The sequence below is a fragment of the Berghia stephanieae genome, chromosome 11, assembly GCF_034508935.2.
Source record: "Berghia stephanieae isolate SIO BIC M18660-M18661 chromosome 11, UCSD_Bste_1.3, whole genome shotgun sequence".
NCBI lineage: Eukaryota > Metazoa > Mollusca > Gastropoda > Nudibranchia > Aeolidiidae > Berghia > Berghia stephanieae.
The window spans coordinates 2,855,641-2,870,109 of NC_088370.1; the positions used below are offsets into that span (position 1 = coordinate 2,855,641).

General features: G+C 36.6%; 1 protein-coding gene across 1 annotated transcript; it reads left to right on the forward strand.

Annotated features, from left to right (window-relative positions):
- The first annotated feature begins 1,143 nt into the window (after positions 1-1,143).
- On the forward strand, positions 1,144-13,470 carry LOC144956268 (uncharacterized). Its single transcript, XM_078886730.1, has 7 exons — positions 1,144-1,259; positions 3,510-3,726; positions 5,595-5,842; positions 7,235-7,378; positions 8,059-8,280; positions 10,015-10,130; positions 10,818-13,470. The coding sequence occupies exons 2-7, from the start codon at positions 3,629-3,631 to the stop codon at positions 11,280-11,282; spliced, it is 1,293 nt and encodes a 430-aa protein (XP_078742856.1). The 5' UTR covers positions 1,144-1,259; positions 3,510-3,628; the 3' UTR covers positions 11,283-13,470.
- Positions 13,471-14,469: the final 999 nt, after the last annotated feature.

Sequence of the window (14,469 nt, forward strand, 5' to 3'; positions counted from 1 at the left end):
TTTTTTTTCCTCTAAAGACGCTTTTATGCTCGCCGGGGAAATATTTCATGTGCGGTCTTGTGGTCTGACACTCGATTTCAAACTTTTTTTTAAAAAAATAAAAAGTCTCCCCCCTCCCAAACCCCCACTAGAACATTATAAAAAAAAGTCTCCCCCCTCCCAAACCCCCCACTAGAACAAGAATACTGGGGATGTAGGAGCTTTCAGAAGGCCTCCCCATTATGATATAGATAATAAATTTCCTTATCACAATCAACTTATAATTTTCTTTCTTTCTTATTTGCTCCATCGTAAGCTTACGAAGGTTGTGCCCCCCCCCCCCTCCCCCCTCATCATTCCCAAAGCAACATTTTTCTATATATGGAACGAAATTGACGTCACTCGGCTCTTTGTTACTTTGTAATTGTTTTTAGCCAGCCATTTTCATGAGTAGTTCTCTCAAAATTGCAACAATCAGACTATAAACGTCAAAGGTTATACATAGTTTTGTGAGTTGGTTCGTTATATCCGGCGGCAAATATTGTGAGGTGTTTTTTGTTCGATTTCTTTTTTTGTTGTCGCTGTTGTTGTTTTTTTGTTTTTTTTTTGTGTGTGTTTTTTTTGGTGTGTGTGTGTGTGATTTTTTTGTTTGTTTGTTTTTTTTTTTTTTTGGGGGGGGGGGGGGGCGCTAAGAGCATTGCATCAATACCGTTCTGTTAGACGCAGTGCCTACTAATAGTTTCAAAGTTTAAAAGTTTATTCAAGCTTAGGCTTTCGCCAATAAATCAACAATTTGATGACAACATACATGAAAGTGGAAAAAAATTTTAAAAAAAAAACCTTTTAAAAATAAAAATGGTAAATGGAACCAAAAAATAAACTTATACACCACACAAAAACAATACAACAATCGTAATACCATCAATACGTACAATAATAATAATAATAATAATAATAATAATAATAATAATAATAATAATAATAATAATAATAATAATAATAATAATAATAATAATAATAATAATAATAATAATAATAATAATAATAATAACAACAACAACAACAATAACAATAATAATAACAATAACAATAATAATATTACCATCATCAATATAGTACTGCTAGCATGGGTTTTGACGTGAAATATTTGTCACACACCGCCACTGACAGTCAGCAGGTAAGACTTCCGCATTTGTTCCGGAGTTCAAAATGAAAATGGCGTCTGCCTCAAACAGGTAGACAGACGACATATAATACAACTACAACTACTCAACCACAAGGTAAAGAATGATGTTTTATTTTTAAACGTGTGCCAAAAAGAATTTTTGATTTCATTTGGGTAGAGCAAGAATCGGTCGAAGAAGATTGGAATAAAAGAAGTTAAAATTCGTGACTTGTTGTTGTTGTAGTTGTGCCTCGCGGAAGTGATTGATATAAACACTTTATGGTCTCTCGTACTTCTGTGAAGTTGTACCAAGTTAACCTAGCAATTAAATACATTTCACAATTATACAGGTATAATTATAAAGGCTCTCTCATAGTCATACCTGGATACCTCTGTATAGAGCTTTTAGACTTGGTGTAGTCTCCTTCGCTCCTCCTCATCTATTATTAATGATTGGACCAATTTTTATAATTGAACTTGTTTCCTAGGGTGTTGCTTATCTCCAACTCTGCTTTGAATTTATTCAAATTTTTTGCTGATACTGTGGTTTCTTGTAGTTTATTCCAGTTATTTACAATTCTAGATGAAAAAAAAGTTCCTTCTTTCATTTGTTTTAAAACGTTCTTTTTTCGGTTTCTTGCTGTTTCCTCGTGTCTGAATGTTCTTGTTTGGTTTAAGGAATCCTGCCTCTACCCTGTCTATTCCCTTTACTATTTTATATGTTTGGATCATATCTCCCCTTCTTCTCCTGTAATCTAAGGTCGGGAGATTTAATTCTTTCACTCTCCCACAGTAGGTTTTGTCTTTCAGGTGTGTGATAAGTTTTGTTGCTCTCCTTTGCACTCTTTCCAAACAGTCTTTGTCTCCCTCAAACTTCGGATACCATATGCAGTTAGCATATTCCAGCTTTGATCTAACCATAGTCTTGTAGATGGTAGTCATGTGTTTTGTTTTCAGATTCTTGAAATTTCTTTTCACTATTCCGAGTGTTTTACTAGCCTTAGATTGAACATCTTGAATTTGCTTCTTGAAGTTTAGCTTCCTATCAATAAATACTCCTAGGTCTTTTTCCCCATTGGATTTCTGCAGGTCATATGGTCACTGGATGAAGTTGTCTTAATTGAGGACGCTTGTCTTCAACAAGGCAATCCTCTCTGTTCTTCTTCTTCTTCTTCTTCTTCTTCTTCTTCTTCTTCTTCTTCTTCTTCTTCTTCTTCTTCTTCTTCTTCTTCTTCTTCTTCTTCTTCTTCTTCTTCTTCCTTTGATTGCCCACAATCAATTGGTTGATTATTATGGCAAATATGAAACTGCTTTCTAATCTCTCTGTATTCCTTGTTTATAATCGTTAGTCTAAAATCAATTCCCAGGGACATTCAGGGGTCGTCAACGTTGGTCAGTGATGGTTTGTGTGTTAGTGTTAGTGTTAGCTTAGTTTTCATTCTCTGGTAAAGTAGGACCAGGTAAACCAAAGCAAGATAAAGTTTTACAATCATATTAATTATAAATAAAAACTAGAGATGCCTAAATGAGCCAATCAGATGGAGAGAAAGAAAAAGGGAGATTCGTATATATATATATATATATATATATATATATATATATATATATATATATAATATATATATATATATATATATATATATATATATATATATATATATATATATATATATAAGGGAACAGCAAAACACGCAACAAACGACGTTCCGGCCTTTGGCCTTTTTCAAGTAAACACGAAATATTATAATTGTATGAGTTTTCTCTCTCTCTCTCTCTCTCTCTCTCTCTCTCTCTCTCTCTCTCTCTCTCTCTGTCTGTCTGTCTGCCTGTCTCTCTCCCTCTCTCTCTCCTCCTTCTCTCTCTCCCTCTCTCTCTCCTCCTCTTTTTCTCTCTCTCTGTGTCTCTCTCTCCTCCTTTTCTCTCTCTCTCTCTCCCCCCCCACTCTCTCTCTCTCACTTCCTTCTCCCCATTCTCTCTCTCTCTCTTTCTCTTTCTCTTTCTCTCTCATGACTGCACATTTTTAAAGACTCTCCCATACAGTCACAGAAGAAAGATATTATAAATATGACCCAACACTCCCCGTTTCAAATCAACCAATAGGCCTATAGCCTGGGGCTGTAGAGAGTTAAGTTAATGTAAATACTACATGAAGGATTTTGCCCCCCCCCCCCCCCCCCCCCCTCCCCCACCCCAATAAAAACAATAAAAAGATTGGAATAACTGATTTTCTCAGACTGAGTCTGCATCAGGCTATTTTCACTGTGATATTTTTGAATACAAAGATTTTTTTTTTCTAAACTTATATATTTATCTTATACTTTATTTTATTATCCTTTTCCTACTTGACACTCATTTTATCATCCAGAATCAACAAACCAAAACACTGCTGACGGAACAGAAACTGGAGACGCCGCTGCTTTCCCCTTGCGACACCTAGAGGATTGTGGATTTCTATCCCGTCTCCCATCTTTCCCTAGCATCAAGATGTCTGCTTCTATGTACAACAGCCCCTATACTTACAGGGAACCCCTCCCCAAGATTAAATATCCACCGTTTTTCAGTGGATGTAGAGTATCGTTCAAGTAAGCATATTAAGTAATTAACGAAAAGGAAAATAAATAAATTAATAAAATTTAAAAACATAAAAGCCCCTTTATTCATCCCATATTGGGGAAATTTGTCTCTTGGGTCTATTCCAAGGGAAGATTGGAATAACCCAGGCATTAACAGCAAATTGAGCTAGGCCACACAGCACATCAACGGGTGATCGAACTCGGTACTTTTCGGGTACGAAGCAAAGACCGTACTACTGAGCCACCCTTTAAAACAAGAACAAAATAGCCAACTCCAGAATGTTTTGAGCTCAAAATCCTTATTCAGGAAACAATGAAAACAAGAAATACATAACTTAAAAACCAGATAGATGAGAGAAAAATATTTGTCACATCCTTTCTGTAAGTTTTCTGTTTTTGATGGTGGCAGATGAAGGGTTTTGAGCCTGAAACCTTCTGTGTTTGGTATTTCGTTCTTTTTTTGTTTTTTTAAAGCTGTTATATTCATTTTTGTTGATGACTTTTTAAGAGTCCACAAGTTTTTAGAGGATTATTTATCATGTATGTGATATCTTTATTATTCTTTATTCTTTAGATGTCCATCATAAATAACCATAAGGCATTTGGTTTGTTCGAACTTGTTTTATTTACAACTTGTTCGTTTCATTCAAACCTCACAATGATGGACATCTAAAGAATAAAGAATAATAAAGATATTACATGATAAATAATCCTCTACTTTTAGCAGTTTATTTTCACTTTGACAAGTAGCATATTGATGGCTTCAGTCACAAATTTGTTCAAGTAAATCTTTATATTACTTGATTTTCTAATCATCATCATCATTGCCTTTTTCATCCTGGGTCAGGGTATAGGCCACAGACAAACAGTTTCCATCCTTCTCTATCCTGAGCTAACTTTATAATCTCATTCCATGTCTTACCACTTCTCTGTATATCAGCTTCTTTAATTCTTCTCCATGTTCCTCGTGGCCTTCCTCTTGATCTTCTGCCCTGAGGGTTCCAGTCCAATACTTTCTTTGTTATAGTGGAGTCATTCTTTCTAAGCGTGTGTCCAATCCACCTCCATCGTCTTCTTCCTATTTCCTCTCCCACTGGTTTCTGCTGTGTTCTTTTCCATACTTCTTCATTTTTTATTCTCTCCATCCATTTTATTCTGATTGTCTAATGTTATGTTTAAAATACTTTTTCTCTTGCTCAAACTAACAAAACCAAAACAAACAAACTTGAGCTTTTATATAGCACAATATCCATTAAACGTGCTCAAAGTGCTTTACAAGGCATCCCTGACCAACAGCAACACAACATGTAGAGCGAGAAATGATGCCTTAAGGCGATATTACAATTTGTTCCGACAGAGACAACGCTGTTCACGTCCAGGTACTAGTTTTACACCTGATTACGGTGAGAGAATGTGAGTAAAAAGCATTTTCCAAGGACTCAACTATGCACTGAGTGAGGCTCGAACCCAGCACCTTCCGATCCAAAAGAGAGTATCATACTATTTTTTATGTTTTTAATGGTTTTACGGCGCTTATCATACTACAAGACCACATAGCCGCACTAGAGTCTAAGAACTTCACTCCAAAGCAGATTGCATGGCATGAACTAAACTTTTATTTCATACAGAGCAGTTAGCCTGCTATGCTCCCTTTTGTAGCTTTACAATATCTATCGATGCCCATTGTCAGGCACTCACTCACAACTGAGTTGATTAGGGTAATGTGTTTGGCACGGTATGAGTGTGTTTGTGGTTTGACAAGTATATTGTAAAGCACTTTGAGGCTTCGACATTTAGCGCTTATAAAAGAACACTTTATTATTATTTATTATTATTATTATTGTTATTCTAAATTTATCTTTGCTTTTCCCCCACAGGCATTTCCTGGACTCCAAGTTCGTTGCTCTGGCTGCCCTCCTCTTCGCCATCGCCACACTCATCAACTCCGTGTGCATCTTCTCTCCATTCTGGTTCAAACTGGTTTTCAGTGCAAAGGACGGGACGTTTGGTTACGAAGCCGTCAAGCGTGAGCTCTCCATCAACACTGGGATTTTCTTCGTCAACGAAGACGAGATGGATAACTTGGTGGATTTGAATAAAAACAACAACCAGAACGTTGTTCCTCGTAAGTCACGTTCCTGTTCCCGTTCCGTCAGAACTGATGGCTTTTTCTTGGATCTGTGGAAATCTGAGATTTTGGAGTCTAAGGAGGAATTTCCTCCTTTAAAAAAAATTATATTCCCTTCCCCCCCCTGCCCAAATCAATGTATTTGCAGTGAGAGAGTTGATGTGTAGTGGAACACAGGTGCAGTTTCTCACTTTATGAAATGATATTACCCCTTCCCCCCCCCCCTGCCCAAGTCAATGTATTGGCAGTGAGAGAGTTGATGCGTAGTGGGACAATAAAATGATGTTACCCCTCCCACCCCACCCCACCCAAATCAATGTATTGGCAGTGAGTGCATTGATGTGTAGCGGAACACGCAGGTGCAATTTCTCAATCTTCATAATCTAGAGAGTATTAATGATGATTTATCACCTCAATTGATCTAAATGGTGTTATTTCAGTAAAAAAAAAAAAAAGCTTCTAGGCAATCGTTTAAAATGGTAGGGGGCAGCATGGCTCAGCAGTACGGTCTTTGCTTCCTACCCAAAAGGTACCGAGTTCGACTACCCGCCTTGTTGTGTGGCGTTGAGCAAGTCACCTAGCCCTAGCTCACTTTGAGGTGTTGCACTGCGGCTGATGCCCCTTCCCTTGGAATAGACTCTAAAGACAAATTTTCCCTTGGAGATGAAAGAAGGGAATTTTATGTATTTATTTATTTATGTTCCTTCGTTTTAATTTTTTTTTTTTTTGGACCATCAGCACTGATTGATAGATTGTTAATTAGGCCTGCCACTTAGACAAGATTCAATCCCGTATTTTACCGATATTTTTTGGGATGCTAAATATGTCACCCGTGGTCCCATAACAGTTTCATATGTTGGATGGTTCAGCTTCTAATAATTGGATTTATACGTTGAAATTATGAGACTTAGGTTAAGTTGTGGTCTGTGGTATGACACTCGCCTTCGGATCGGAAAGTCCTGGGTTCGAGTCCTGCTCTAAGTGGTGCATACTTGAGTCCTTGGAAAAGGCTATTTACTCACATTCTGTGACTGACTCAGGTGTAAAATGAGTACTGGGCTTTGTCTCTGTGGGAAAAAAAATTGTAATGTTGCCTTTCAGGCCTCATATCTCGCCCTACAGGTTAAGTGTTACTGTTGGCTTGGGATCCCTAGTGAAGCGCTTTGAGCACATTTTGTGAATACAATGGCATACAATTTTTTTCAATTAAAATTCATATTTTCATCAAATCATGTTCAAATTTTTTTGTTTTTTTTTTTTGCTTGTCGATTTTAAAATCAATGAAAATAATATTAACTTTTTTTTTTTGTTCGTTTTGAAATAATTGTTTTCTTTCTTTTCATTTTTCTTCATCTTTTGTTAACATTAAAAACGTCTGTGGCTCCACAGGTTGGTTGGTTTTGGCCCAGGTACTCGAAGTGGGAGGAATGTGTAGCTTGGTGGCCTGTCTGTCTGCGTCGATCGTCCTAGCCATGCGACGATTTGCCTCTTTGACTGGGAATTTCATATTGGCCTTTTTTGCTTCCCTTACAGGTAAACGGGACCCACTGTTTACAGTTGTGAGGAAAGTTTAGAATAGATTTAGCGTTTTTTCCCCAGAAATTTGGATTAGATTCTGATTCTAAAAAGCTCGCTTTAAAAAAAAAAAAAATGTAATTTTACAAACTGTGACATAAAGCCCAATTTATGTCAATTCCAATCTATTTATATATCGTCTATAAAGAGAGAGTTTATTCATTAATTTAATCGTGATCATAATATTGCATATTTGGGTTAATTACCCTTAATTATAGTTTTTTTCTGGGAGATCTGGATGGGGTTCCTGACCTCCCATAGTGGGCAGGGAGGTACATACTGTGTCTTCTATCACCCTATATCTGTTTTCCAATATGCTTTCTGTCATATTATATATGATTTTGTAACATTTGAGTGTATTCCTCTTAGTTGGGACCTGTTATTATTATTATTATTATTATTATTATTATTATTATTATTATTATTATTATTATTATTATTATTATTTTTATTGTTGTTGTTGATATCATCATCATCATCATTATTATTGTTATTATTATTATTATTATTATTAGTATTATTTTTATTGTTGTTGTTATCATCATAATCATTATTATTGTTATTGCTTTTTGCTTCGTAGTAAGTTGTAATAGTATTAGTAATTCATGACATTGACGTCAACTTTCAATCTCTTCCAGCCGTCTGCATGCTGCTGATCTTTCTCTTTGGACTGATCCTTGGCTTTTCAAGTTCCTGTGACCCTTACAGCACGGGGGACAGCTGTAGATACGAGGACAACCTCAAATGGCGTGTCTATCCCATCTACACGCAATTCTACCGTGTTGAACCGGTCGTCACCCCCTACATCAAACTCAATTGGACGTTTTACATGTGCCTCATTCCCGCCATTCTGGTTATTGGTAAATATGATTTATCATGGCAGTGGTGCCAATTTGATGAATATATAATATATATCGATGGCCCGTTGATCAAACCTCTGAAGCTGGGTGGGGATCCTGAACTCCCATAGCGGGCAGGGAGGTCCATACTGTGTCTTCTATCCCCTTATATCTGTTTTCCAACATGCTTTCTGTCTTTGTCTTGAAATGAGGTTACTTGATTTTGTCCTGGCCCTGGTTGGAGTCTTGGCTGGGAGGGAAACAGTCAAATGCATAGTTATTGTTTTGGGAGATGATATTTTTTTTCCTTGTAAATCATCTCTCTGTTATGTATTATTATATTTGTTATTTTTAGTGTATAATGTAAGCATTTGAGTGTATTCCTCTCTGTTGGATTTTGTGCTTGTGTCCGGATGAGACATATAGGTGGTCTCAAACTAAGTACATTGGTGGTATGCTCTTGGAATCTACATCTGATCCCTATTTGTTCTCAGTTCCCCTTTGTCTTACCTTTTCTTGGGTGCTTTAATTGTAATTCTAGAACTTTTTACTATCTCATTTTTTTCCTTTTTCCTTTCGCTGATATAACCTAAATGTGTTGGAAGCGCCGTAAAACCCTTAAAAACAAAACAAACAAACCTCTGAAATATAGTATGGCAAAGAGTATGTGTTGTGGCTGGCTGAGAAAACCTGGAGAGATGCGCGCATTTCATAAATTGAGTTATATATACAGTGGTGTCGACCACATATTTCTGATCATTTACCAATTTAATTTTTTCTTTCTATGTCTATTAGACCCCAAGTTATGAATTTTTTTCTGAATAAAATTTGTTGCTATGGGAAACACTTTATCTTTGATTTTGGCTCATATCTTGAATCAAAGCTTGCCGCATCTTCACAGGTTTCCTCAGCTAGTCTCACATATATGCATTTGAAAATTTTTATTATTAAGACAATTTTATCAATCACAAACTTTTTAATGTACTTAAACACTTTAATGCATTTCTCGACCCGGAAGTTCATATAGGGAGTTCAATATATTGTCGTCTGGCTGGGTCATATCAGATTTATACATGATGGATTCTGGAACTTGAAACTATTTTATGTAGTCTATAAATTGTAAATTAATTCATTAATTAACTCACTCAATCCTAGAGATTTTTGCTACTTTTCAAAATTGGAAAAAATGTATTAAAAATGAGCATGTACATAGATAGTTTTATTCAACTACCATAACATGTAAAAACTAAAAACATTAGCTGTGATACTACGCCTATAGTTTGTCTCATAAAAATGTAATAAATAGGCATGGGGTGACAGTAACCCGAGTAAACTACGGATATAGTCGGTGTTAGGGTTGAGTGAGTTAAAGTATCGGTTATAATATTGCAAGTATGGTCCAATTGTCCATCATCAGATTTAGAATTAATTATCGTTTTTGCAGGGTTGTACTCATTTTTCCAAAATCTTACTCAATTTGGCCCTCCGTTGAACAAAATACTAAACACAGGACTTTCGGACTCAAAATCCTTCTTCAGCTAACAACAACAAAAAAATGAATACATTACTAAAAAAACCCATATCGACGGCAGATGTATTGAGGTTTTCATTGTTTTTTATTTTGTTGTTGACTGAAGAAGGGTTTTGAGCTTGAAACATTCTGTATTTGGTATTTTGATCTTTTAAAAAAAACAAAAAACTTTTATTGTATCGCTATGTTTATGATTTAATTTTTTTTTCTCTCTTGTTACCGAGGCGGTGCAGTCATGATGTGGCTGGAGTCCTTCGGGACCTACCGGGAACACAGTCAGATCCGATATCATCAACTCCGCACTGCTCGAGATCCACACGAAGGGGACGTGAATCCAGAGGTAAGGATTGGAGGGGGGGAATGTGCAGTGGGTGGTGACAACCGTACGTACAAAACGCGTATTTGTAAAAAATGCGTATTTTTACGTATTTTAATTCATTGTACACATTTTGCTGAGGATTGTACTCATAATTACAGTTGGTAGAGAACTCGCTTCACTCACCAAGATCGATTCCGGGTGCAGTCGAGAATTTTTCTGACCCCACCCAGCTGTGAATGGGTAGTTGAGTCTGTTAGATTTGGTGGAAAGTAGTTTGCGGTAGACTAGCATCCTATCCAAAGGATGGCAAGCAATTGTTATTGGGTAAACTCCGGCTTCATGGGTCTAATGGCTCTGAAGGATTATTAAATGATTGAGGCAACGTACCTTTTTACTGGCACTGAAATGACGTAAAAAAAAGTTTAAAATGTGTAGCCAAATAAAGGGAGTTAAAATGACTTTTATAATAGATACAACACACAAAGTATGCGATGTTTCAGCCTTTGGCCTTCTTCAGGTAAACAAGAAAAGGAAATGCCTTGTATTACATTTTCATTATGGTTCAAACACTATTACTCATATCTACAAGTACAAGCATGATTATCTATTAATTGGAATTGACTTATTCTAAAAGCTTCCCAGACTTTGTGAATCCCTATAAGAAAACAATTGTCTATCTTTCATTTGAACATATTTTCTCCCCTCCAGGGCCAGAGTAAGTACGTCTACAGGGCTCCTGTGCAGGCAGGTCCCATGACGTACGGGATGCAGCCGGTCATGTTCCAAAGTGGTCCCTACATGGCTCCAGCCACAGTCCCTCCTCCAGAGTACCAACGAGGTGGTGGCGTAGGATTTGCCGAAGATCCTTTTGAGAAGAAGCAACGTCAGTCTTCGTCTTCCTCCCCACCCCCCAAACGTCGATCACCACCCCCTCGTCGCCGATCGCCCTCACCGGACAGCGGGGATGATTCCCCACCACCGACTCGATTCGGTCGCGTCGGAAGGGGTGGAGGTGGGTCGCCCCCACCCTCCCACCGTCGCAGATCACCCTCCCCTCCATCTCCCTCTGGTGGAAGACGTCGCTCCCCACCTCCGGCTAGACGAGGGGGACCTCCTTCCCTCAATAGCAGCATGAGCGAGGGACCTTACATTTCCAGGGAAATTGATTTATAGATAGACTGTTGTCAATAAACAGAGAGGAAATAAGGGGTTAATGAAAATGAAATTTGAAATGCACAATTTGTACCTGTAATGTTTATTTTATCAATAGATTTAGGGGGGAGGGGGTGGGGGGGGTAAGTAGGTCAAATTCTGATTATTTCCTCTGGATCCCAATTTTTAAACCAAAAGTTTAGAGAAAAATTAATGAGAAAGTTGCGTTACTCAGAAATTCTATGTTGTGCAAGTAAAAGAATAAGAAAGGGAGAGAACAGAACTATTATCCGCCTGCCAATTTGGTTTTGTCATCCAAGAACGGTTTATTGGATTTTATATCGGGTATCGGGGTGGAAAAAATGTTTTGAGACTGCCTTACTTTTAATGATTTTTGTTTTTGTTTTTGTTTATCAAGAAAAATGTTACTGACTTCTTGTATGTTACTTCTGACAGGTCTTCTAAATTTGATTTCTTTTGAAGAAGAGTGCTTATGGCTGATTTTACAATGAGTTTTTAAAAAAATAGCCCAGCGAGGGGATGAGAAAGATTTATTCACCAAATTTGATGTTCGTCGTAGCAAAATGAGTGAGTGCGAATGTATATTACGGTAAAGATTTGTTGTGAGAAAATGTCAGTTTGTTTTTACTACTGGTTTGATTTTGATGTCCTGACATTTAAACTATAAATAGTTAAATGCCCAGATACGGATTATGAAATTGTAAAATGAGTTTGATTGATGCTTTTTTTTTTTTTAATACTGAATTTTAGAAAATGAAGCTTTACAAATCTGTTCTTGGCTAATCCCTTGGATTAAATAATTAAAAGTCACACTAAATACTAGCATTTATATAGGAATGTGCTCAAAGCGCTTTACAATAGCAAATATTAAAGATAAGGAAAAATTGTATTCGATTTTATTTTATTTTATGTTTTCTTCAATATAGTCTTATGATAGAAAATTACATTTTAAGATATATTTTTTTTACAAATTATAAATATGAATTGTTTTTCTGCTAGAATCATAAAAGGCGCATTTTGATGCTCTTTGAACACGGTACCTATTTATAATTTTGTTGATTCATAGAAGTCTCCTATTTATCATTGAAAATTCATTTTAACGATAATTAACTCGTATACAAAACAGTGTCTTCCCTTTAATTCTTGGATTTGGAGTCAGTTTTACATTTTATCCATTGAAAATGAAGCCTAATCAGCAATAGAATTTGTAAAGGATTATTTTGTGTAAAAGTTTCTTAAGGTGGGTTAGTCCCAATAGCTCAGTAGGTAGAGCACTCGCTTCACACGCCAGGGGAACTGAGATCAATCCTGGGTAAAGTCGAGATTTTTACAGACCCCCCTCCCCCACCCCTCCATCTGTCCGTCCTGGAGTGATTATTAGGTAGCTGGGTCCTTTAGATCTGGTGGAAAGTATTTTGCAATAGACTAGCATCCTATCCAAAGGGTAGCAAGCAATTCCTATTGTCCATTTCATGCTTTAGAAACCGGGATAAACTCCGGCTCCACGGGTCTCATGGCTCTGAAGAACTACTTTTTAAAATTATTATTAAAGGAAAAAATTTGGACAATTTTATCATTATTTTTATTTTTTATCATTATTATCCTTTGACAGCAATCACTGGAAGACTCCATGTTTGATTATATGTTGGTTAACCATTCCACGTTGAAGCAGCATCTCATTGGTTGCAGTTGTAGCAGTTCGTCTGTAAATGCATGGGTGCAAGAGTGCCGGCTACAGCCGGTCTGCCGGCAGATTGAATTACCGAAAAATACGTCGCCGGCTTTTTGCGATTTGGATTTGATTGATTTATTTCTTTTAAAAAAAAAAAATTTTTTTTTTTTACAAATTACTGCATTACAACCTTTGGATTAAACATACAACAATTGTGGACTACTATTATGAAGACGAGATGCTGAGAACAAGACTTCAAATGACGAGGTAATCTTGCAGGCTTTTTCAGATTATATGTCTGGTCATAAGTAGACTTGCAGGCTTAGTGAGGTCCAGTTGCTTGCACCCATGTAAATGTCAACATTCCATATTGTACATTTTCCTTCAATTCATTCCAATACTTATCAATATCTACTTTTGTATCAATTTATACCTTCGGTGAAATAAGAAGGAAGAAAACATTTTTATTATATTTTTTTCCCCCTCTTGTAATAAAATCATCATTTTGTTAACTTTTTTTTGTGTAACTGACATTGCCTCTTTTCCATGCACGTGCACACGTGTGTATTATCATCATCATTATTATGATGTTGTTTTTGTCGTCGTCATCATCATCAATCATCATCATAATTAATGTTCTTATCATCATCATTACGATTATTTATAGTAGTAGTAATAGTGTAGTAGTATCATTCTGTGTGGGGTTCCTGACCTCCCATAGTGGGCTGGGAGGTAATTACTGTGTCTTCTGTCCCCCTATGTCTGTTTTCCAACATGCTTTCTGGCTTTGTCTTGGAATGAGATTACTTGGTTTTGTCCTGCCCCTGGGCGGGTACCCTGGCTGAGAGGGAAACAGTCAAATGTATAGTTAGTTTTGGGAGATGATATTTTTTTCCTTGTAAATTATCTCTCTGTTATGCACTGTATTATGTTTTGTTTATGTATTATATATGATTTGTAAACATTGAGTGTATTCCTCTTAGTGGGGACCTGTGCTTGTGTCTGGATGAGAATTTAGGTGATCTCAAACTAAGTACTTTGATAGTGGGCTCTTGGAATCTACATCTGTTCCCTATTTGAACCAATTCCCCTTTGTCTGCCTTATTCTTGGATGCTTTAATTGTAATTCTAGAACTTTTTACTATCCCATTTTCTTCCTTTTTACTGGCGCTGATATGACCTAATGTGTTGCAAGCGCCGTAAAACCCTTAAAAACAAAAAACAGACTTTTAGTGATCTCAAACCAAGTACTTTGATAGTGTGCTCTTGGAATTTACATCTGTTTCCAATTTGAACTGATTCCCCTTAGTCTTACCTTTTCTTGGATGCTTTAATTGTAATTCTAGAACTTGTTACTATCCCATTTTCTTCCTTTTTACTGGCGCTGATATGACCTAATATGATATGACCAAGCGCCGTAAAACCCTTAAAAGCAAACAAAACAAATTTTGCCTTGAGGATGAATAATGTCATTAAAAAAAATAAATTTAGATAAAGGTTTGTGTATGTGGTTGA